The 26,136-nt window shown below is 38.1% G+C and overlaps 1 protein-coding gene across 3 annotated transcripts in view; it reads right to left on the reverse strand.

Moving 5' to 3' along the window:
* LOC126471177 (protein sickie-like) overlaps positions 1-26,136 on the reverse strand; it is a 749,505-nt gene that overhangs the window by 42,212 nt on the left and 681,157 nt on the right. For all 3 annotated transcript variants that reach the window (XM_050099283.1, XM_050099285.1, XM_050099284.1), the window contains 3 exons: positions 24,973-25,157; positions 4,536-4,698; positions 2,427-2,580 (listed from right to left, as the gene is read on the reverse strand). In XM_050099283.1, the coding sequence (XP_049955240.1) occupies positions 2,427-2,580; positions 4,536-4,698; positions 24,973-25,157 (502 nt within the window). The remainder of the gene's footprint in view (positions 1-2,426; positions 2,581-4,535; positions 4,699-24,972; positions 25,158-26,136) is intronic.

Genomic DNA, 26,136 nt, shown 5'->3' on the forward strand with positions numbered 1-26,136 from the left:
TAGTAGAAAGTGTTAATTTTATGGGAGAATCTTAACTGGAAAACAAATTGTCTAGGTCTGGTGTTAATTCTAGAACATCTTCCAAGAAACTGGGTATTTTACTACTACCTAAAAAAAAAAAAGATACATAATATGTCTTTTCTCAAAAAATAGTGAAAAGTGTAAATATAAGACTAGGACAAAAAATTCAACAAAGACTTCAGGACATTAACATCAGTTCAGGAATACAGATGGGTGCACAAGTATACAATAATCTGCCACAGTAATTTTAATGTTATGTAGATAATGTAGTGGAGGGTAAGACAAAATTAAGGAACTTTAAGTTTGACAATGCCTTTACATAAACTCTTAAATTTAATGTTTTAAGTTATTTTACAATTAGAAATAGTAAAATGTATTTTACTGCATTGCACTTCCATTAAATTAAAGGTACATCTTCGACTTCTTTCCACATCCTGGAGACCATTTTTCTTTGAAACCATGGAATATAACTAAAGTAATATAATTTCCCACCCAGACAGCCACACAGGTCCCATGCTGGCTCTGGGATTTGGGAAGGCCTGCTGGCCCCAGATTGAATCCACCCGGCAGATTAACAATGAGGGTTTGTGTGCCCGGCCAGCCTGGATGTTGTTTTTAGGTGGTTTCCCACATACTAGGTGAATCTGGGCTGGTACCCATGTTCACCTCAGTTACATGATTCACAAACATCCAGAAAATGCTCACACACTTTCACTTGGGGTAAAATGGGATGCAGACAGATTGGGTACACAAATTCCATCACTGAGGGGATGGGGTGGCAGTCCTTGTGGTGACAGGTAGGGCATCCAACCACACTCAACCACTAAAATTACCAAATCCAAACACTAACGTGCTGATCTTGTGGAGTTACACAATAAAGGCCAGGAAAAAAAGAAGGAGACTGGAGTGTTGTTATTGTAGAATACTGCAACACTGAATAGAGTGGAGTGGAAATGAGAAAACCCTAGCACTATTATCAGACACAACTGTAAGTAGAAAAAAGACTGTGTTCTCACAGATGTGGTCAATATGTTTGGTTCCTCAAGGAAATAACAACTGCAACTTCACCAAGTTCCAGTCGGACACATCTCTGTGAAACAGCAACAAATGAGTTCTGTGGCCGATAGCAGTTTTCTGTGGACCACTGATGTATAATGTACATTGCCCCTCACTTTATAGACACACACACTAGCAATGAACAAGATACTATGAAATGAAGCTGTCTCTTTATTTGCATTAACTAACCTTTCTCCGAAAACACACATGAATGATGGAATCGAACTGCCACCATTCTACTGCCATAATGATGCTGCAGTGTGAAACAAGACTAAGCAGTATAAAGCTGGGGACACTATGATATGAAAGAATAGAATGATGAATACCGGAAAGATAAAACAATACACACAGCATGGCATGATGTGAAAATGCTTTTTTTCTGTACCGGTTTGATGCCATATCAACATTGTAGTCAACACAGTTGCAACAAAAATGTTCTGATTTCTTATTCTTTTTTGGAAAAAAAAAATATTTTGACATTCCTATAAATTAAACATGGCTGAGTTCACCCACCATTAATGTATAATCCGAATCATGGAGTATTTTTGGCTTAAATGTTGAGTGGAGAAGTGTTTAGCAAACTAAACAGTTGCAGTTGGGAGACACACTTTAACAGATACATGTTCACAGGAAAAGGAACAGTTAACTAGATTTCTGCTGACACATTTGCTTTTGCTGAAGAATTTACCTGCAAAAGCGATGGAATCAGATATCTTCAGAACGCCACTGAATATCTGGCACATTTATACAAATTTATACAAACATGAAAGGATTGTACGAGAGATTATTTTTTTAAAAGTAGCGTACATTCAGATTAAGACGGTATACATGTTGCAGGAGTGCTAGAATAATGATAGGCACAGAAGATAGGAAATGAGACTTGCAAGTTTGTCAAGAGATGACAGCGGATGAACTACAGTTACTCTTTCTACAAAATGGATTAAAAGTGCTGTAACACCAGAAGTAAGTACAGAGTGGGATGATAGATAATGAAATGAATTTCAGTGTGTTTCAGAGCTACGACAGTGAGTATATTCTTCATAATAACTATTCTATGTGGATTCTTTTCTCACAGGTAGCACACTTACATTTATCTGTTAAGATAATATTTCATGAGCCTGACAAACTGAGAAACTTACTCTCAGACTAGAACACTGGAACTGCAGGCAGTGCTTCCTTTCCTCTGTAATTGTTCTTTTCACACGTCTGAAGTAGACTTGGAAAGGGAAAATTATTTCACACAGTATATAGCTTACACTTATTAAAACCTACACACACTACCTTTTTTACAAGAAAAACCTTTAACCTTGTAGCCACAATAACAATAATAATTAAATAGAAAATCTTACCAACTGGTATTGGTATTGTGGTTGTTTCAGTCATACTAAATCTTCTTTCGATGTTATCTGTTATGGGCAATGAGCTCTGCGAGGACGTCAATGACTTGCTAGTTACTATCCTTTGGAGTCTCTCATTGTCTTGTTTCAGATTTAGCATTTCATTCTGAAACAAGAGACCCTTATAAAGTAGATGATAACATGATAAGTTTTATTTTCATAACCTGATATTTAACAACATATTATGGTTGTGGCACACCTGAAAGATCCTCTCATTATTAGATGTATGTAAATTTTTACTATAAGTTGACATTACTTAGTTCATTTGAGCTTATTATCAAACTGTGAGTATTTGTGGGGAGGGGGGTAATCTATGGAAGTACCTATACAGGCACCATGGCAAGCTGTGGGTGGAAATATGTCATCTTTTTAATTTTATACGCTTTGTTTAAAAAAGTTAAATTTTTCTTAATTTTTTCCAAAATTTTTTATGAATACAATTGTTTTTTTTATTACAAAAATATTTATGATGCCAGTTTAGCACAGGTGCAGATTTTTACTACTTTTTGTGCTATCAAAGAGAACAGGACTCTTTGTGCAATGAAAGTAAACAGATTATCAACCACATAGAAATTAACACAATAATAATTATGCCTTTTACGTAATCTGAACTCTCATTATACAGGGTGAGGCATAATATCGAGTGATTTTAAAAAGTGCGCGACTCAAACTGCGTTGGAGAGAGGTGGAGAGGATAGCACCTGTTACGTTTGGCGCGAAATAGCATTTAGTCATAATGGAGCGCTGGACCCCACAGAATCGTGCATACGCTGTCAAAGCATTTTATCAAAATGGTAGTTTGTACCAGCTAGCACGTCATGCATTCCGCAACCACTTCAACATTAATCAGAATTGGCCAGTGCCACATACCTGCGCAATTAAAAACTTTGAGGAGACGGTGTCAACAACAAGGAAGAAAACTGGGAGACCAGAAACTGCGCACACACCTGAAAACATCAAATGTGTAAGAGTTGCCTCTGAGAGAATCCCTCATCGCTCAGCTCACTGGCACAGCATTACACTTAGGATTTCAAAAAGAATGGTAAGAAGAATTTTACACAAAGATTTGCACTTTCACCCCTACAGAATCCAAATGGTTCAGGCCCTTAAGGAAACAGATTATGTGAGCCAAAGACAGTTCTGCTTAGAATTTTTGGACATGATTGATCAAGACGAGGACATTGTAAACCATTTGTGGATGAGTGATGAAGCTCACTTCCATCTCTCCGGTCATGTGAACAAGCAGGACTTTCAATTTTGGAGTGACGTCAATCCTATAGAACTGCATCAACAACCATTGCACTCAGAAAAAGTTACTGTGTGGTGCGCCATGTCTTCATTAGGGATCATAAGGCCATACTTTATTGAAGATGGCCTTGGCAGTGCTGTAACAGTGACTTCGGAGAGATATGCAGATATGTTGGAAAACTCTTTTACTCCACAACTTGCACACTATGAAGTGAACGATGAGACTTTTTCCAACAGGGCGGAGCAACCTCCCACATTGCCCGAGTATGCATGAATATTGTCAATCGTTTGTTTCCAAACCATGTGATCTCCCGAAATGTGGATATTTCAAGGCACTCTCATTCACTGGACCTCACAACATCTGACTTTTTCTTGTGGGGTTATCTGAAAAGCAAAGTTTACCAAGATAACCCTTCTCAAACAATTGAAGCCCTGAAAGAGCAGATCCAACAGGAAGTTGTTCAAATCCCGCTGGCAATGCTGTGAAATGTGATGAGTCACTTCAAGGTCCAGCTGGAAGAATGTGTGTGTCTAAACAGATGTCATCTTTCCAGAGTTATCTTAAAAAAATAACTGATGTTTTACTCTTGCAGAGAATGCTTTTTCATGTATTTTAAGAGTATGAAATAATTTTTTTTAACAAAGTGTTTTTGCTTAACAGCCTTTTAAAAATTGCTCTTTATTATGCCTCACTCTTCATTTTGAAGGGTATTATATAGCCTTTCAGAGAAGATTAATTTGTCTCTCATATAAATAAAAACACCACCAAAGCTTTTGTTTTGACAAGAAATACACTACATTAGAAAGCCATACCCTCATCTTAATAACAGTGTCCTTCAATGATTCCAGTTGATGTGCAGAGCTGAGAGCTTCAAGGCGTATGTCAGTCAGCACAAGATCTTTCTCACGCAGTTGTTTCTTAAGTTCTTCTACGACGTCACTGTTAGACCCATCCTGAGAGTCTTGTCCATATATCCTGAAAAAGACAATAGTATGTGTCATTACTAGAGTCAATTAATCATACAACTCAAGATGAATTTTTTGTGGCACGTGAGAAAGATATATGCAGTACAAGCACAGCTTATGTAGCAACACATAAACCATCAACCAGTATTTTGGTATTCCTTAGGAATTATGTGATTTTTCTGGCTTGTAAATTGTCTGTTCAGTAAAGGTGCTGCGAAAAATAAATAAAAAATGTATTGGTGGAATCCAGATAACCAACAGAACATGTACACTCAATTTTCTTTTTAAATTTTTCTCTTTTTGTGCATCCATTACAGAATAACAAATACACAGATTTTGAGATAACTGCTATTGGTGTCTTCTGTGGAGCTAAACAGATTTCATTAGCATGTGACTTGTCAATATGAAGATCAGTCATACTCTTCTGAAGTCGATATAGAAGAGCCCAAGGGTTGGTTTACTTTTAAACAAAACAAACACCAGTGTATCCACTTTACACAGGCATGTGACTGATATCATCAGCGCTGGTGGTGCATTAGAATATGTTAGTGTCTTCTAAACATTAATAGTTTATTTCCAAACTGTGAAAATGTGTTAATTAAAATGATTTAAAACTCTCATCCACAAATGTAGATCTTGATGTTACAGGTATGTATATAATAACTTAACTCAATGACATGGCTTACAAATAACAATTTTAAGAGATTTTGCTTTATGGTTATCATACTGGTGATAAAAAATTGTCCTTCCTACAAGTTAGAGACTGAGAAATGGAAAGTCAACATATTTGCTTTGTGCCTTGACAAATAATGTTAAAAATTTTCAATAAAATTTTAAATTTCACTTCCTGGAAATAATACCTTTGAAAAAATGTCAAGCAAATATTCTAAAGTATGGGAAAGATTTCAGCACAAAAGCTGGTGGTCAAAGAAGCCTGGAACTGGTTGAGTACTCCAAATTATAGTGCTGACCCTACAATTAATGGCATGCTCTTGTGTGTCATAGTGCTAATAATGATTTGGGTGATATTATCTTTATGGTTTACCACAGTGCCACAAACAAAAGTTTTCTCATTGAAAATCACCTTGGTCTAGCTAAGAAAACAACACAAGATCATCCTAACTAGAAAACATATTTAAAATGCATGCACCAAGATTCCACTCAAAACAGAAAACAAAGATCCACTTTGGAATATTCCAAGGAACAGTGACAAAGGATGAGTTCTGCACAACTGTTTTTTTAATTGTGTAAGATAACCTCGCTACAGCATGCTGAAAGGCAATGAAGTAGTTCAACGAGACACAAAACAAACTGACTGACCAATGGATAGTATTATGATGAGATCACATGTTTATATATTTAGTGGAGTGTACACTGCACTGAAATTTTGGGCACATTAAAACTATGTTACACTGAGACTTAAGCCCGAACTGTGGCCTTTCGTATGGAATGCGTTATCATTTGCATCATCCAAGCACATCTAATGGACTGACATAAATTCTTTTTATTTGAAAATGATAATTAACAGGCTTTTGCCCACTTTGGACTGTTTGATATGGGAAAGATTGTTGATACATACAGCCTAGGAAACAGGCTAATTACACAGTTATTCAATGTAAAAACCAGGAAATCTATCAGGGTCAAGTGCTTAGTTAGCTGTGAATAGTCTAAACTATTCTTCAATATCAAGAGTGTTTATTTCAATAACAATGATACAGGAATGTATGTGGGGATCAAACAATGGTACTGCAGTCAGAGTCTAATGCATGAATATAATTTAAAATGTTGAATTTAATACTTTGACACTGTATTTGTTATCTTCAATTTCAACTTCAGACTGATTTGCAAGAGACTGAGTATCAGCTTTTGGTCCCTTAATTGACTGTACACAAGATGAGAACTTCCTATGATTTTCTTACAGATCGTTTGCTAGGATATGACTTGAGAAATAATCGTTTTACCATTAGCCATTCTAGGGGACGGGTGAGTTGCATGAAGTTTTCTCTGTCAGTTTCCATACATTCTCTTTTATAATGAGAATGTAACAATCCAAGTTTCCACAATGTTCTCCAAAAGGTCTCAATAAGGTCTTTGCTGTCTCCTGTTATCTTATTTTATCTAGAGCACAGTTTATGACGTGCTGAAACTTACACCAGACTGCTTTGTGGGACTGAAACTAGATGCTCTCAATACATAGGATACTTATTGTACTAGGGGGTACCAGTTCTACCAAAGACACGTGTACTTCCCTAAGGTCCTTAATCGGATTTTTACCTCTGGTGAGCATTGTTGTTATATCAGCATCAGTGTCATTAATTGGTCGAAAATACTATTTAGCAAATGTGTTCAGCATTACTGTAATGTATGTGTAGTTCTCCTAGTCAATACTGTGAAAGATAAAGCCATCTCCTAATATTGCACTATCATACTTAGACTATTTATGAGTTACCTTACACCCAATGGCTCTGAATCTCATTCCTATTGGAACCTCACTAGAATAATATTTCAGATTGTTAATATAAGTACTCCACTTTGAGATGTTTATTCTATTTCTTCATTAATGCTTCACATGCTTTAACTCGCACTACTTCCTAAATTGTGTTTCAATCAAGTCTCAGTACTTTATTTGAGAAAGGCAAGTTCTAGGACTTTGCTGCGAATATTGGAGAGGCAAGTCTTTTTGGATTGTCTCATTATCAACAGGAGACAATGTTTCAAACCTATTCTCTGGAAGTAATGGGGTTTGCCTTTCACCCATATACTACATTCAAAAGTTCCTGCAGAAGAGTTCTTGAGTCGCCAATCATTAGCTGAGAACTGGTGCTAAATAAAGAACAGGCATTCACTTCCACGCAGAACCATATAATAAAATGAGTAAACGAAAACACTAAGTATGATGGCCAACTACTACTACTGCTACTGCTACTGAGAAAGCTGCCACACTACTAGTTCCTATCTATAATTTCTAAATTTCACAGTTTAATTTATCACAAATTTTCACTGTACCCTTTACTTTGCTAAAGAAGAAATACATCTCACCTCAGCAAAACCACTGGGTCTATGGTCAAATCTACTTTCTGCTATGGTTTTTCTCCAGGGGGTGTTAGCATAGCAACATAATGGCAGAATCTCTGTGGAATTTGATATGTGTGGATAGCAAGTAGTCCACTAGAAAAAAAGAATGCCAGTTTGCTTCGGGAGACATACTGAAGGTTAGAACATAAATGTTTTATTGGAAAACTCGTCCCTAAACTGTTTTAAGGTAACTGAAGTGCCTGTTGTTTTAAGAAGGTCATTCATTTTAAAGCTGAATTACTGTTTCAGTAATGGTCCAGAGAGTATTCTTCACTTTATCTTCTGGATGAAAGAACAAGGAGATTCTATTGGAATAAATATCTTCTTGGTGTGAAAATTTTCCATAAGAATTGAGATTTTGAAATTAAATGAATAATTTCATGTGACTGCCTTTTGTAATGGTCGGATGCATGAAAAATGTAGGCACACAGCGGCACTGTGATGTCACTGTTGCTGTGAGTACAAACAAGGAAAATTGTTAAGTGACAGATGATGATGAAGCAAAATTTCATAATATAGCAATGAGCAGACAGTGTTCAACAAAAATAATTATTAGCATAAATATTCTTTAACCACTTAAACACAACACACCATGCAAAGTAAGTTGTTTACGATACAATCATATCAGCAGACATTGTCATAGATGTTATGGTGATGTCTGAAAGTATTGTCCAAGAAAATTGTTTTGAAGCCTTCCAGAGGAGAAACAGAGGTCATCAAACTCCACATGACATGAGCAACAAAGAGAGAAGGATTACGTGCTTACTCCTACAATGGGGTATAGGAAATCAAGCCAAGTGATGGACAAGTATGAGCGGCATACCGGGAATGTTTTCAATTGTTTACTGTAGGTAAAGTGAAGATGTTAGTTACGACTTGATGATGAGGGATTACTTCGTTCACCTAACTGTCAATTCTTAAAACATGTACATAAAATGCTCAAAATGTCTGCTTGAATCAGAAACCTCTTTCTCAGTACTCTTTCAATACAGTCACCCATGTTACAAAGTTAAAAATAAGCCTTCATTCTCAGTGTAATCCAGTATATAACATGATGTGTCTAATTGTAATCAGGCTACTGTGGCTTGTGTATACTGTTCAGTCTGTCAACAGGACTTAAAGGGTCATTTCAAGCTTAGACTACATATTGTCAGTTTACATGCTACTGTGTGACACTATTGTGAAATACAAAACATTGAATATCTGGCTTAAACTGATTGTCTGCAGTTAACAACAACACTATCTACAAACTATCACTTGTAATCATGCACTTCCATTCTGGAAGCAATTGAGAGGATTGTGTCAATCAATACATTACACATTTTCCTCCATACAATCAATCAGGCCTCTAGGCATCCATTACCAACAACAGTAGAAACCTTCTGTACCATTTTGTGCAGAGATAGTAGGCAAGGGAACATCTGGAATGGAACCTGGATCAATGGTACTGGGATGCCTCCTAAGAGAGACACAAGATTTGTCTGAAATGTGATGATCATCAAAGTATAGAGTGGAGGCAACCACATATCAATGCTCGACTCAGGCACACAGTCATATAGTATCATCAGTAAGTCGGTCAGTCATGTTTAGGGCTGGTTTGGTGTATGAAGTTAGATGCCTCCCATTACTGTCATGGCTATTTTGAGAGTTTTACAATATCAGAACAGGATTCTCTCAGCCCTGCTGTCAACGTTGCAGTGATGGGTTCTACTTTCAAGGTGATAATGCACAGCAATACTATGCCCACCTCATGATCATCATCTCCAGGAAGCAGGAACTGCCAAATGTCCTGCAGTATCAAGCTGACAGGAACCAGACTGAACATTCTGGAGACCAACTGAAACTTGCAATGTAGCATCTGAGGAATTCTCCTCACACTCTGGGTGACCTCAAAAGGGCTTGCACTGCAATGTTTGTATCACCTTGTGACTGGCACACCAAGGAGTATTGAAACAAGTTACAGGAGCAATAAAATAGTGGATTTTACTCAGGAGCAGATTTTGATTTCACTGATGTTATTTGGATTTTGGTTATTTTTCCCCCACAGCCAAGTTTTTTTAAGTTTCATAATGATTATTATTTCATTCACTGGACCTCTCCAACCTAAACCCACATACATTCACCAATATGCAGCTTGTGTAAAACTTCATTTGAATAGTTTACTAGGACTGAGCAACCTAACTGCTTTTCACGAGGGATTACCTCACCACCAAAGATCAGTATATGGTGCACATTATCCCATTTACACAGCATTGGACCAGAAGCCTCAATCTGAAGAGTTATAAGGGATGTGCACTGGGAATCTTATCAATTTGTCAATCAGACCGACAACTGTGAACTTACAGAAAAATATGTGCAATGCAACTTACCACTACCCCATACACAGCATGGAGTAAAGAAAACAGGGAGGAGGTTAATCCCCAAAGAGTTGTGGTCTCTATGATGTCCAGATTTGTCCTTGAAGGCATTTTGCCAAAAGTATGAATGAACCAGAAATTCACAAAGAGAAGGAACATCAACGTTTAACACCTTATTGACACAGATCATTATAGATGGAGCACAAGCTCAGAGCGAGGTAGAATGGGGAAGAAAATCAACAGTGCCCTTTTGATAGAACCATACTGGCATTTGTTTTAATTGATTTAAAGAAATCACAGCAAAGTAGAACAAATGAAGACTAGGGTTCAACACCCTTTGGATAACAAGGTGAGTTGAGACAAGGAACAAGCTCAGCAAGACTTAGGATTCTGCCTTAAAATTATTAAAATAGTGGAAGGAAGCTCACGTTAGCACAAAACTAATAAAATCAGCTAGTTACAATCTGACTGGGTACCTCTTCCCGCCAGTGGACTTGGCTATTGTAAAAACACCTTGCACAGTCCAGAAGCACCTGGGAATGGATTGTGTACAGAGCATCATCAGCAGGACTGCAGAAAGCCAAAGGAATGGGGTGTTGAGCACATATAGTGTTACACCATGGAAATATTGTGCCATATTCAAAGAGGATATTAAAGTCAATGTTAACTTGTTGCTTTGCTGATTCATCCCATAAACAGACAGATGGCTGCTCCTTTGGCAGGGACCGAGCTGGCACACGGTGGCTAGTTACAGAGAGCTCCAACATTAGGCGCATTATGGATCCCTTAGGGAAATTGAGTCCAGGGCTAGAAAGAAGTCCAATGTGCACTCAGTATGTATGCTGGTGGGCCTCAACCGAGATACAGAGGAGGCCCTGCCTACAGCTATCAAGGGTTCAGGGTTCAGCCATCTTCAAGTTGTGGCTCATGTCAGCACAAGTGACGGCTATCGTTTGGGTTCTGACGCCATCCTCGTTCATGTAGACGGCTGGCAGAAGTGGTCAAGTGTGCTGGCATCCCTTGTGGTGTGCAAGTAGAGCTCACAATTTGAAGCATTATTCCCATGGGGCTGATTGGGGCCCTTTGGTTTGGAGCCGAGTGGAGGGTCCCAACCAAAGGCTCTGTCAATATTCTGACAGTCTTGGTTGCAGACTTCTGGACCTGAGTTAAGTGGTGGAGAATTGTATCACACCACTTCATAGATCAGGGGTGCACTACACAAAGTATGCAGCTACTCGGGTAGCAGAGTACTTGTGCAGTGCACATCGTTTTTTTTTTTTAGGTTAGACAGTAGTTTGAGGTCCTCCAATGAATACTCACCAGTCAATAAGCAGGGAGTAAAAACACTTCGACTGTCAAAATTTTTAACAGTAAACTGTCGAAGTATTCATAATAAAGTTCCTGAATTTACTACCCTCCAGAAAAGCTGTCACACACAAATTATTTTCGGAACTGAGAGTGGGCTGAAACCCAAACAGCAAGCTCAAAAACATTTAGCAAGGCATGGAACACATACATATTTTCGAAGTACTATATTGAACAGCCCACATGCAATGGAAATATTTTAGACCTTGTAACTACAAATTGGCCAGACCTTATAGACAGTGTCAGTATAGAGACAGGGATTAGTGATCATTATATCATAGCAACAATGATTACTTAAGTTAATAAATCCATCAAGAAAGCTAGCACAGTATTTATGTTAGAAAGAGCAGACAAGCAATTGTCAGCACCTTACTTAGACAATGAAAAGACATCATTTATTTCTGATATGACAGATGTAGATGAATTATTGGCAAAGTTTAAACTGATTGTAAATTTCTCTATGGATAAGTATGTGCCAAGTAAATGGCTTAAGGACAGAAAAAGCTGATGAAGCAGACATTTCTGCACACTCAGTTAAAAAAAGAACATGCAAATGTTGACAGGCAAAAGTTAGTAGAAATTCATGTATCTGTAAGAAGATCGATGCGAGAAGCAGACGATGACTTCCACCATCCCACCTTAGTGAAAGCTCTTGGGCATCCCTGAAGGGAACAAGATGTTCTTTTGCAAAGCACTACTGAGAAAATTCAGAGAACTGACATTTGAGGCTGACTGCACAATGATTCTACTGCTGCCAACATACATTTCAAATATGGACCACGAAGATAAGAGTAGAGAAAATTAGGGCTCGTAAGGTGGCATATAGAAAATTGTTTTTCTCTTGCACTATCTGCAAGTGGGACAGGAAGGGAAATGGGTAGCAGCGGTAAAAATTACCCTCCACCATGTGCCATGCATAGTATGTATGTAGAGATAGATTGCTTTCAATCTCATTTCCAGTTTCTTTTTTAAATTAAGATTGTTCCACTTATTTATTACTAATGCACCACAATTACCACACCCTAGCCTAATTTCTAAACTGGATATTCATTTGTGGGTGTCTTTATTTTAAAAGTAAAGAACATCATATTTTAAAACTTCAGCATCATCTGCAATTTATGATTATGCTATACAGCATATTCCTAAACCTATCTTAGTCTAGAAATTGCCACAACAGTAAGACCATTAATCTTCTAATTATAGATAATCTAACTGCCTTGTTTCTAGAGGGTTGCAACAGTCACCTTCATATTTATTTTATAACTTAATAAATTGCAATACTCATCTTTATATCCAAGTTACTAACATGGTATGGTTATATATAAACATTCTACAGTTCTAAGGCCTCTTTCACACAGAGCAACTGACAAGTGCTTTTCAGGGATGCTTCCTCTGTCAAAGCATCACTTTAATTGGGAACCGTCAGGTGTACAGCCCCACTATGCTTTTGTAGTACTCAGTGGTGGACTGCCACCACTGGAGGCACAGAATCACCACTGAGTTACTGCTGGCCTAACACCGCTCCCATTAGCAGCCTTCACACGCCACTACTTGGTGGCATCGATGACCAGCCAAACTGCGGGTTGCCACATAGGAACAGTTGGCATGTGACATCAGTGTAGCAGTACCAGTAGCGGTAGCAGTATCAGTAGTGCAAGTACACCTGTTCTTAGCAGCAGTGGGCTGTGATGTGCCATGTGAATGCTTGGGCACTGCAGAGAAATGCTTCTTGGAGGAGACATTTGAAAGGGCCCAAAGAAATTTTAATTCAGCTGATGTAATTTTCCTTGTATCACTTTTTAAAAGTACCTGTGTCTTGCTTCCAAGCAAAGGCAGCTCTGCTGCTTATCAAGGTACAACCTTTGATGACCTACCTATTTGACAATCTCTTCTTCATCTTTGCTTCCTTCCTCTTCATAATAAGTGGGTTCTACTAAAAACAGATTCGGACTGCCTCTGCCTCCCATCTCCCACCCCCCCCCCCCCTCCACCCCCTTTCCCGGACCAATTCCCCTCCTTGAAAAGGGAATGCACTGTTATGAAAAACAGGAGTACTGTTTTCTGTCTAAGTATTTCTATGGAGAGAAGTCCAAAGTACACCATCTCCAGGCAAGTACTATCCAACCTTTCTGTCTCTTTGTGATTTTTGGAATTTTCTAAACTGAATTTTCTATGCAATGGTGGATCGTTTGTTAACTGTATATTCCACTTATCATTTGTAAATTTCTTTTTCGATTATTTATAACAAGTCAATGTGTATGTTAGGCTACATGCTGGGCACTTATAATTACTAAATAGCACAGTTGCTTGAACTTAATAAAACTGAACATGTTGAGACTCAGACAGTAGTCATGTTACTAATGAAAGATACTTAAATACAACAACAAAATCAAACTTTTTTAAATTATGTACTACACATCTGCCACAATTTTCAGTAGATGCAGCAGCAACAATCAATGGTTGACTGCACTCACTTTGTAAAACTATCCAACATGACATGCTAGCTGGTACTGCAATATGGCTGAAATCAAGAGGAAACTACAGTCGTAATGTTCTCTGAAGACATGCAGCTCTGCTGTATTTTTAAATGATGATGATGACATTATTTTGGGTAAAATATTCCAAAGCAGGGTGTATACACAGATAAGGAAAAAAATTCCTGGATTTCCTGCTTACGAATACACTTTCTCCCAGGTGAAAATACACTTTTTTCGTGTTAACTGACAGTATACTTTTCCTCAGAACTGTAAAACTTATCAATCCTTTGAATTCCTATGGTTTTATACACCAGTGTAGAATTTCCCAGCACTTTGGAAAATTAAACTCAGGGAAAAAAAACACGTTTTGGAAAGATCTTTGATGTGACGCAACATGTACACTGCATATTTTCGTATTACGAAAGTATAAATTCGAATTCCACCAAACACCGCATGTTACTTTCTGAAGCACTGAAATCGAGATAGCGATGCGATTTTGTAAGCCAGTCATAGCTTACGTCATGTGATCTCGCCAGCCGATGACAGCGGATATTCGGAGCATAGGACACGTGATGTAGTCAGCCAATAGCAACATCACTGTTAAGCAGCGCGGACACACAAATAGGAAAAGTTAATGGTTTAAATTAACATACATCGTGTTTCTACAAGAAAAGAAAAGGTTTCATATGTAATATTAGTCTATAAGATTAATCAACTGCATGAGAAGTTAAGCTTTCACATATAATGCTGGTCTTTTTTGCGTGTGTTTCACTTTAAGATACATCACACAAATGTGCGAGTAAAATTTTTTAACGATGACATAAATGTCTGATCTTCTGGGCTCAAAATTCTTCTAAACAGTCATCCTCAAAGAGCTGATTTTTAAATGAGAGTCAAATGCTCTGTGATTTAAGAAATTCATCATACATTCTCGCACATGGATCACCTTATGTAAAAAGAAATTTACTCTGAAAGTAATGCTTTTCAAACAAGCATTCGAAAAAAGTTCCCGTGACCTGTTAGAAATAGGTTCATTTCAGCAGCTGCCAGAGAGCACCAGATAATAGGCGTCACCTTGCTTGCGCAGTTACGATGACACAGGAAGCCCATATGTTCGTACGAGTAAAACGTTAAAAGATCTTACATTATGTCATAAAAGAAACAAGACATCAGAGGATACTCCAAGAGCATCGGAATTTCATGAAACATACTAAAATGCATAATTTGGCTTAAAGTGCACATTCATATGTCCAGATTTGGATGCATATCTTCTTGGAGTACCAGTACCGTATTCTCTCTTGTTTGGTTCTTTATTATGGCATAATTCCATACATGCTAGAAGATGAAAATGTACACTTGAAATGCAGTGAGCAGTTGAAACTGGCCAATAGTGTGGAATTAAACACTTCGTATCAAATAAATTGACTGCCTCAGCAGAAAAGATTAATAAAAGCCACATTTATTTAGCAAACCGACAACAATAACTTAATGGTTCTCCAAGGCAATCAATGCTTGACTGTCAGAAAGGTGGAAATAAAATAAAATCTGAAACTAATAACATATTTTAGTCTTCTGTAATTATGTGAATGTATTTTAACTCACTTGATAGCTCCCGGTCACAGAAATCCATTTTGTTTTGATCTACGATATTTCCGAACTGTGGAAATACTACATCCCCACCAAAGCATTTGAGATAGGACACCAAAAATTTGAAAAATTGACTTTTCAAAAATATGTTCATTTAGTACCGCACATCTTTCTGAAGATGTCTGATACATAAAATATACATGTCCAAGGAAATGTAAGGTATGTTATTTAATCTTAAAGTGTGCCAAACATCACTGGATTTTCTCTGTGGAATTCAAATGTGTAATTTTTTAATGGATGCCATCAAGCTACACTCAGGACAGTGGAAATCAAAAAGTCCTGTTGTGCCTCTCCTACTCCCAGTCAGCTGGTTTGACATTCTGCCCTTCTACCCTCGCTACTAATATTGGATGGGAGTATTTGTCACCAGAGAACAGGAACTCTTCAGAATACTTGCACTGTTTATCGCCTATAGTTAATAACTTGCTGTTTTGTCTGACAATCAAATATAGGCTACATAAAAACAGTAAAGACAAGAGACAAGCAAGACAGTACATATCTCTTCAATCCTTAAGTCCAGCATTTTTCCTCGCTAATCTTGCTACAGCTTTACATGGCGTGCTTTCCTTTCTGGGAAAGAATCTATTACCTCATCAAACTTCATCAAATGTTCTGCTACCCAAAATTGGTGTAGTTTCTTGATCTGATTATGTGTATTTTGTCACTGTCTGCTAGATAAAATGAAACAGGCCTGCCTAATATTGCAGCAATTGTAACACACATCAAATAAAAGAGTGTTTTTTGGCACAAATGGTCATCTTCATGACATGACAGAATACAATTCAAGGAGTGCCAATACCAAATGCCTATTAGGCCTACTACAAGCATAAAACCTTATGTTAGAAAGTAGTTTCGCATTTCATTCATACGCTCCAGCTTCCCAAGCAGTAGATCGAAAAGCAGTAGTATGAAATTTTTATATAAATTTGGAATCGTCATATTCTTCCATAATTTGTATGATGTACCTGTTTCTTCTCCTTCCTCTTTCAAACAAACAATATTTTCATCATTGATTCTGTAACTATTCCTGCCAGTGTCAAAACTTATTGTCCGGTTAACTTCACTAACCCTGATACAATCACCGGTGTAGTTACCCTGCGTCTATTCTCCAGTTAGGCATTATTAAGTTTTCGTATAATGCGTTTTCCGCATTACTCCCAGAATACAACTTAAGTGGCTGCTAGCCGGGGACTGTACAACTGGTCCTTACTAGTGTAGCAATCTGACCAAAAATTTTGTGTCAAAATTTCATTTTCTTGGATATACAGAGAATACATAATATTTCGTACCTGTTATTCCTGTTAGTCATTTATTTCCATTGTGGTAGTATGAACTTATGGATTTTGCTAGTAATTATAACAATGCTGATCATTCGCAAACCCTCTTGATCACATAACAGCGACTGGAATTCACCCGTTCAGCTATATTCTGCTCAGCTCGTATAGCCCCGTCCCCTTTTGTCTGCAGGAAAGTTTATTTCCAGTTGTGAAAGGTGGTCCCCTGGCAGAGACACCATGTACACTATGCACGCATTCAAAAATCAACATATGATTCATTCGAGATTCAACTTAGAAAGTGTTCAAAAATGTTTAGAAACCAACAGGGACAAGTTTCAAAATCATATGAATAATCGATAGACCAATGTGCGCAGGATGCTATGTGCTATGTGAAACAAGGTTTTTATCCTCAAGAATATGAATTTGCCCCCCCCCCCCCCCCCTCCCGTGAAATTGCCGCCAAGGACAGATACCCCAGTTTGCCACCCACTGCCTAGATCCGAGCCTGTTGCGCAAGCATGAATCTGGCAGCTTGGGTGTGCCAGTAAAATTTTTTCTGATAGCATCTGGCTGCTTACTGCTTATACATCTAACAGCCACATATCTGTAGCCAGAAGTCGGAGAAGGTGCCACTCATATGCGACTAAACTGTGCATACGCATGACCTCGTTCGCAACTGCTCAAACAAATCTAATGTAAACAGTTGTGACGTCATGCTCATTGGCGGCATTTGTTGTTATGAAGCATTGCATAGTCTTCCTAATGCCTTTGACACATTTTGCTGTTGACAGATGCTTGTATGAGCACTGTGTTTTGTTGTTGTATATGGCACATTTCCTTGGCAACTCAAGTTTCATTTTATTTATTTTTTTTTCTTTTTCCTCTCTCATTCATGTTTTATTGCTGCAGTATTATTCTGCAGTAGTGAGATACAGTAATATCCTTTGTTAGAGTATTGGTTCTTACCAGTCAAAATTAGAAAAATTTAACTGAAAACTGAAACAATGAAAAATTCCCAGAATTCAAAAAAATTCCCAGGTTACCTGCAAAGGTAAAACAGTCTTCCTTTCAGATCTCCAGGTGAGGACAACTTCTGCAGAATAAATTTATGTGATGTAAAAGGGATAGGTTGAATTAAATATATTGTGAATTAATTAAGTGTGGAGGCAGAAAAAACAGGATTTGTGGTCTGGTGAGCACAGGGTTATGAACACAAAATCAAATACAGGTTGATGCAGGAATAAGTCTGATAATGGAAAACCAAATAGGAAGGTGGGTGAACTACTATGAATAGCATAACGAATAAATTGACATATGTATGACCACAGGAAATGTCATGACCACACATCAAGGAAGGACAAATATAACTAGCTCAGCAGATGATGACGAGACTGAAAAAAATGCTTGATGATTTAAAATTAAGCATGCAGTACGTCAAGGCAGACAAAGATTTGATTATGATGTGGCATTGAAATTGTATTGGGAGAAAAAGGGAAGCAGGAGGAGAAAATAAGATTAGAGAAAAGGAATGAAAGGGGAAAGAACCAGGTAAAATTTTGCACAGAGCACAATTTAGTCATGGTTAACATTTGGTTTAAGACTAACAAAAGATAAGTTTGTATACATGAACAAGACGTGATGAAATCAAAAGATTTCAGAGAGATTATTATAATGACAAGACTGAGATTTAAAACCAGGTTTTAAACTGCAAAAAACTTCCAGCAGCAAATGTGGACTCCAATTACAATGTAGTAGTTATGAAATGCAAACTAAAGCTGAATAAATTTCAAACTGTAGGAAATTAAAGAGATGGGACCTGGATAAGTTGAAACCATCAGAAATTGTTGAGACAGTCAAAGATAGCATAAGCCAACGCTACATGAAGCGGGGAAATAAATATGACAGAAGATGAATAGGCAGTTCTGGATGTTAAAATAGTGAAAGCAGCATAGGAACAATTAGGCAAAAAGACAACACATGTGTTATTATACGTAATTTATGAAAGGAGAAAATATATGACTGCACCACAACAAGCAGACAAATGGCAATAAAAATCAACAACATATCACCTACATCTTCATAACCCGAGTTGTTCCTCCTTATTCAATAGGTCAGATAATAAGGCTCCTCCACCAATGACAGTCCTTAAATTTCTCTGCCTAGTCAATGCTATCTATGATCCATGTCAGATTTCACTATATCCTTGTACATGAGTATTCATTGTCCTCTTGTTCCTTTACCTCCAAGTTTCAAATCATATGTTATCTCAGTTGCTGAGAGATTATTTTGTTTTTGTAGTCTTACAACTTCAACTTTTTTCAAATTTCCTCATTCTGGATTCCGTCCCTCATGTCTTTCATAGCATGCTATGAACAAACCTCATCTCAGCTACCTGAATTCTGCTGATGTCTTTGCTTCTCATGGCCCGTGTTCCACAATCATATATCAAACTGGGGACGTAATAGGTTTCATAGATGACATGCATTTTAGTGGTTTTTTCTTGTTCCATATTAGGTCTTTAAGTACCTGATAGAAGTTACTACCTGCTTGAATTCTGCAAATGTTTTCTTTGTTTATATAACCAGTACTGGAGACAGTACTGCAAAGATATTTGAAATAATGGATCATCTGAGGCTGTCCCCTCCATTTCAACATGTCCCAATGGTTGCCTGTATCTTTTCATGACCATCACCTCATTTTTCTCCAGACTGAAGATGAGGCAAAATACTTGAGCACCTTCTGCCCAGGTGTTTATTTGCTCTTGTAGGTCTTCCATATAGTGGCCCTACCATACATAATCAGTAAACAATGTGGTTTTCATTTTGTCACCTCTGACAGTTCGGTGTACTTTTCTCTGGATCTTGTTCATTACAATAATCAATAGAAGAGCAGATAGAACCCCACTTCACTTTAACCAAGAGTTGATGCCAAAGATTTCAGACATACGTATGGGTGTCTTGGCTGTAAGTATCTTCATAAAAATAAAACAATTAAGGGGATGTTTGTACCATTCAGGTGTTTAAAAAGTTCAAGCCCACAGGTTGTTTTTTCCCAACCATTACTTACCAAATGTATAAATACAGCCATGCCTTTGGACACGTGTGAAATACCATCAGGGTCTAAGATGCATGGTTGTGCTCACAAAGTCTTTTTGATATACTATGCAATCTATCATTGGAGATTTCAGTCAAGTGCACCCCAAATTATAAATTCCATTCGAAGGCATTATTTTTACAGTTTATCTATCAACGGATGATGTAATTTGCAACAACTCTAAAGCTACTGGTCACATAAAAACTGCCAATCTCTTGCCAATGATATAAATACCTTCAGTGACTCCCTGCACTTAAAGTCACATCATCTGTAAACCAACCAGTGTGAAAAGGGGTTGCTGCTACACAAAAATTATACAGGATGGAACAAGACAGCAACATCTCTCCTCCAACAGTTTACAACTTGTACCCTGAACATACAGAGTGGTATCACTCTTCTTCTAATATGGAATCACCAGAACATAAAACAAAGAGTGCAGAAGCTCCCTATAGCCCCAGGCATAAAATATTGATCAACAAGCTCCCACACAAGATAATCAAAGTTCCAACGTTGGAATCGACTCAACAGATGTCTGCCAGACTACAAATGTCAGTGATTCACAATCTGTCTCTGTTTCCCTGTCAGCATCTAGCGATCATTCTCAATTTGAAACTAGCTTGTACAAAGTAGCTCCTACTCCCGTTCCATGGATCAAATAATAGTCCTCTCCATCCTGTAACACTGAAATCTCAAGATGACTGTGATGATGATAATTCTAAATGTGCTTCAGTAATTTTGGTTATATCTATGGAGGACACGCCACACTGTGCTTAACAACCTGATGAAGACCCTTTTCATCAGTGGAATAATTCAAATGGTTCATAAAGGCAGCTAGGAAATGTAAAATGGTATTACCTATTGCCAAAAAATATACAAAGATTTGTGACAAATAATTGTCAAAGTCCTTGTCAATACAAAAAACATAAACATATGCAACAAATTACACAGATTGTCACTAGCATTAGAAATGGAAACAGGATGTAAAATTGCGTCAAAATTGCTTCTATCATAAAATACCAACAGAACATAAAGGATTGATCAGCTATCCCCCAAAACTCTAATACAGTTTCTTCAGGTGGAAGAATTAGCAATGATAATGGCATGAGGAGGCAGAAGGCAATGGAAACCACTGGCAAAGGATTCCAGACCAGTCCCCCATTTGGATCTCCGAAAATGGACTACTAAGGGGGAGGTGACCATGAGGAAAAGACTGAATAACCAACAAAAGGATAACATTATATGAGTCACCATGTGCAATGTCAAAAGTTTGAAGATTGTAGGATAGCTAGAAAATCTGAAAAGGGGAATGCTTAGGCTCAAACAAGTTATAGTTGCGATCAGTGAAGTGGAAAGAAGACAAGGATTTCTGGTCAGATGAGTATAGAGTACTCACAACAGCAGCAGAAAATGGTATAATGGGAGTAGGATTTGTTATGAATAGGAAGGTAGGGCAGAGAGTGAGTTATGGAGAACAGTTCAATGACAGGGTTATTCTCATCAGAACTGACAGCAAATCAACACTGACAATGATAGTTCAGGTATACATGCTGAAGATGAAGAGATCGGGAAAGTGCATGAGAATATTAAAGAGGTAATCCACTATGGAATGAGAGATGAAAATTTAATAGTCATGGTGGATTGGAATGTAGTTGTAAGGGAAAGAGTAGAAGAAAGAGTTACAGGAGAATACACACTTGGTACTAGGAATGAGATAGGAGACAGGCTAATGGGAGTTCTGCATACATTTCAGCTAGTAAAAGTGAATACTCAAATCGCAAGAGAGGAGGTAATGGTATAATGGGAGTAGGATTTGTTATGAATAGGAAGGTAGGGCAGAGAGTGAGTTATGGAGAACAGTTCAATGACAGGGTTATTCTCATCAGAATTGACAGCAAATCAACACTGACAATGATAGTTCAGGTATACATACTGAAGATGAAGAGATCGGGAAAGTGCATGAGAATATTAAAGAGGTAATCCACTATGGAATGAGAGATGAAAATTTAATAGTCATGGTGGATTGGAATGCAGTTGTAAGGGAAAGAGTAGAAGAAAGAGTTACAGGAGAATACGCACTTGGTACTAGGAATGAGATAGGAGAAAGGCTAATGGGAGTTCTGCATACATTTCAGCTAGTAAAAGTGAATACTCAAATCACAAGAGAGGAGGTACTAAGAGACTAGTCAGAAATAATTACCATGAAAAGAAGTGGGATATGGAAATACTAAGGAATGAAGAGAGAGACTAAGTTCTCTGAGGCCTTTTGGCATCATATTGTATGAATAGTTACAGTTAATAGCAAGGTGTGCGGTTTGAAAATGGGCATGTCAACCCAAAACCAGTAACCCCTATATCTCAATCAATGCAACTCAGATGGACAAAATAAAAAGTTATCGAATTTCCTCACACGGGAACCCCCCATCGCACCCCCCTCAAATTTAGTTATAAGTTGGCACAGTGGATAGGCCTTGAAAAACTGAACACAGATCAATCGAGAAAACAGGAAGAAGTTGTGTGGAACTATGAAAAAATTAAGCAAAACATACAAACGAAGTAGTCCATGCACAAGATAAGCAACATATCAAGGGGAATGTGAGCGCAGGAGCGCCGTGGTCGCGTGGTTAGCGCGAGCAGCTGCGGAACGAGAGGTCCTTGGTTCAAGTCTTCCCTCGAGTGAAAAGTTTCCTTTCTTTATTTTCGCAAAGTTATGATCTGTCCGTTCGTTCATTGATGTCTTTGTTCACTCTAATAAGTTTAGTGTTTGTGTTTTGCGACCGCACCGCAAAACTGTGCGATTAGTAGACGAAAGGACGTGCCTCTCCAATGGGAACCGAAAACATTTGATCGCAATGTCATAGGTCAACCGATTCCTCCACAGGAAAACACGTCTGATATATCCTATACGACACTGGTGACGGCATGTGCGTCACATGACAGGAATATGTTACGGACCCACCTAACTTGTACACTTGGCGAATGGGTAAAAAGATTCTTCTACCTTTCCCGATTTAGGTTTTCTTGTGGATATGATAATCACTCCCAAAAAGGTGATGAAAACATAAGAGTTTGTCTCACAAACTGCAACAAATGAATGCAACTGCTAGCCAGGGAGCCTCTTTAGCAGGAATACTCTCTCTTCCGTGCGCTGTAGTCGACTGATGTCGTGTGTTTCGATGTTTGCTTAGATGTAGCGTCCCCATACTACGGCGCAGTTACCTCACATCGGACGGACGGACGGGCAGATAATAACTGCCGATCTTTCAAAGTGCTGCCGCGCAGTTACGCACGTCCTCTACATGCGGCGCTGTCTGCCAGCCATGCAGCAGCAGCGCTGCGGCGCTGTCTGCCAGCCATGCAGCAGCAGCGCCACCTAAGCGGCCAGCCAGCCAGCGGCTGCTAGACTTGGACTCAAGTTATGATTTGACTGTTAAAGTGTACACACGTCTTACTCTGTTTACTTGATCTGTGACTTTCATTTATTGCGTCTTCCTTGAAATATATTTGTTCAACTTGAAGTTATAACAGAAAGATGGGTAATATACAATATGTACAATAACCAAGAAGGAACAATAAGAGTGGAAGACTAAGAACGAAGTGCTGGGATTAAAAAGGGTGTAAAAAGACAGGGATGCAGTCGTTCACCAGTACTGCTCAATCTATGCATCAAAGAAGCAATGACGAAAATAAAAGAAAGGTTCAAGAGTGGAATTAAAATTCAAGGTGACAGATTAAAGTAATGAGAAGCAGCTGAATGAGATCAGCAAGACACTTAATACAGGATTGGTGATCATGAAGTAGATGAAGTTAAGGAGTTCTGCTGCCTAGGCAGCAAAATAACCCATGACGGACAGAGCAAGGAGGACATAAAAAGCAGACTGGCACTGGCAAAAAGTGCATTCCTGGCGAAGAGAAGTATACTGGTACCAAACATAGGCCTCAACTTGTGGAAGAAGTTTCTGAGAATGTATGATTGGATGACAGCATTGCATGGTAGTGAAACAAGGATTATTAAAAAACCGGAAAAGAGGAGAATCAAAGCATTCGAGCTACAGACAAATCAGGCATAGAGCACAGATTTCATTGCTCATTGTTTCTACCCCAACTGAGCTGAACGGGCCACACTGTATGTCATGTTGCAGATTTATGATGGAGCAAAAGGCTATACCAAACTGTAAAAAAAGTTAAAATTAAGGACAATATCATGCATCTATACTCTTCATCAAAAAGTGTTTTAACTTGACACTCAGTCTAAAGCTTTAGGCACTATTAATTAAATCAAAATGTTAGATTTCAATCTTAGTGCTTTTGTGCATACAATACAGATCTCACAGTGAACCTCCTCTGCTGCTTCTGGAAGTAGAGAAGCCTGATATGTTCATCAGCACTAATATAATTTTCTGTGAGACTGTTCCATTGTTTGATGACACCATAATCAGCTGCTAGGGTGAACTGCAGCACAACCCATCCAGAATTTAGTTGAAGCCCAAACAGCAGAGGGGGGATCCAGCATTCGCCTGATGAAGTCAGGAAAGTGGGCAAAATACACGAAAAAAGTTGACTGCATTAACTATGCTGCAAGTACATAAAACTTGAAATCATCAATTTTGCCAAGAGAATATAGAAGAACTTTGTTTGGACTGCCAGTTATATAAATTTCCCTTTTCCCTTTACAAATTACTTTCATTTCTTCATTTATCCACCATAATACACTTTTTGAAGTAATATGTGTGCCACCTTCTGTACAAAAATCTACTTTCCAATACTGACATAAACTTATTAAGAAACACACTGAATAACATACTAGTACCTCTCTTCCACATATACATCATTCCAATATGTAAGATCTTAATGGTGCAAAACTGTTCCAGTAATTTTCTTGATCCAAATACTATACTCTCAGGATACCACTTACTTTTCAGTCAAGTTTCTACTCTAATTCACCATTAGTTGTAGAAATAAAAAAAATGTAAATAAAGTTACGTTATTTACTTACGCAGATGATGACTGGCTTCCCTTTATAGTGGGACCTCCCCCATTCATTTGGTGGGGGTCATTAAGAAGTGGAGATGAAGGGGCAGACATATCTGAATGCAGGCCTCTAGAGTCCTCAACATCTGATACAGAACCATTTTTGTTCTTCTTTGAGCGTGAGAATGCTTTGCTGAATGAGCTTCGCAACTGAAAAGATAGTATTAATTGACCTATTTGAGACACTTAGAAGTTCATGCAAATTTTACAGAAAACATTAAAAACAGTGTGCTATCCAGAAATAGAAATAGTATGTTTGCAGTACACAATCTGCCTTCTTTTATAATTTCCACAGTTCTCATTACCTGCAGATGTACATACCACAAGTTAGAGTTTCTGGGCAATATTTTACTGAGAGACTGTAGGATCTGTGTGTGTTACTATGCATGTCAGTAATAGTACAGAAAAGGGCTTTTAATAAAATAGCAACTTAATCTGCAATCAACACACTACTACCAAAATGTGATAAAATTATGCCTTAATTCAATTCTGATACACAACAAAAGTCAACAAGATGAGCTATTATCAATATACACTGCCCGCCAAAAAAACAGTGAAGCACCAAGAACGGGAGGAGGAAGCAAACTGACACTTCACAGGTTTGGAAGGTATGTGATGTTATTTCAGTGATTATAAAATAGACTCAAATTTACAAAGAATTTGGCAGTATTAGCCTACATATCAGAACGAGTTTACAACCTCTTTGGCCTGCATGTATGCACTGATTCGGTTGAGAATGGTGTCTGAAAGCCACTGTATTCTTTCCTAAGGGAAGCTGGTAAACTGTTGTAATGGCCCTTGATATCCTGGATAATGACATTGCGACAGAGTTGATCTCCAAGCTGGTCCCATTCATCTTCTATCTGGAACAGATCTGGACATCTTACTGGCCACAGGAGTACCTCAACATTCCGGAGGCTTTTCATATTAATACATACTGTGTATGGACAGGCATTGTCCTGTTGAAAAATGGCACCATGATACTGTTGCACGAGAGGTAACACATGAGGAGGGGGGATGACCATGACGTATCGTTGTGCCATCGCACTTCCCCCAATCACTACCAGCCATAACCTGAAGTCATACCCGCTGGCTACCCACACCATGATGCCAGGAGCAACACTGCTGT

The sequence above is a fragment of the Schistocerca serialis genome, chromosome 3 (genome assembly GCF_023864345.2).
Source record: "Schistocerca serialis cubense isolate TAMUIC-IGC-003099 chromosome 3, iqSchSeri2.2, whole genome shotgun sequence".
NCBI lineage: Eukaryota > Metazoa > Arthropoda > Insecta > Orthoptera > Acrididae > Schistocerca > Schistocerca serialis.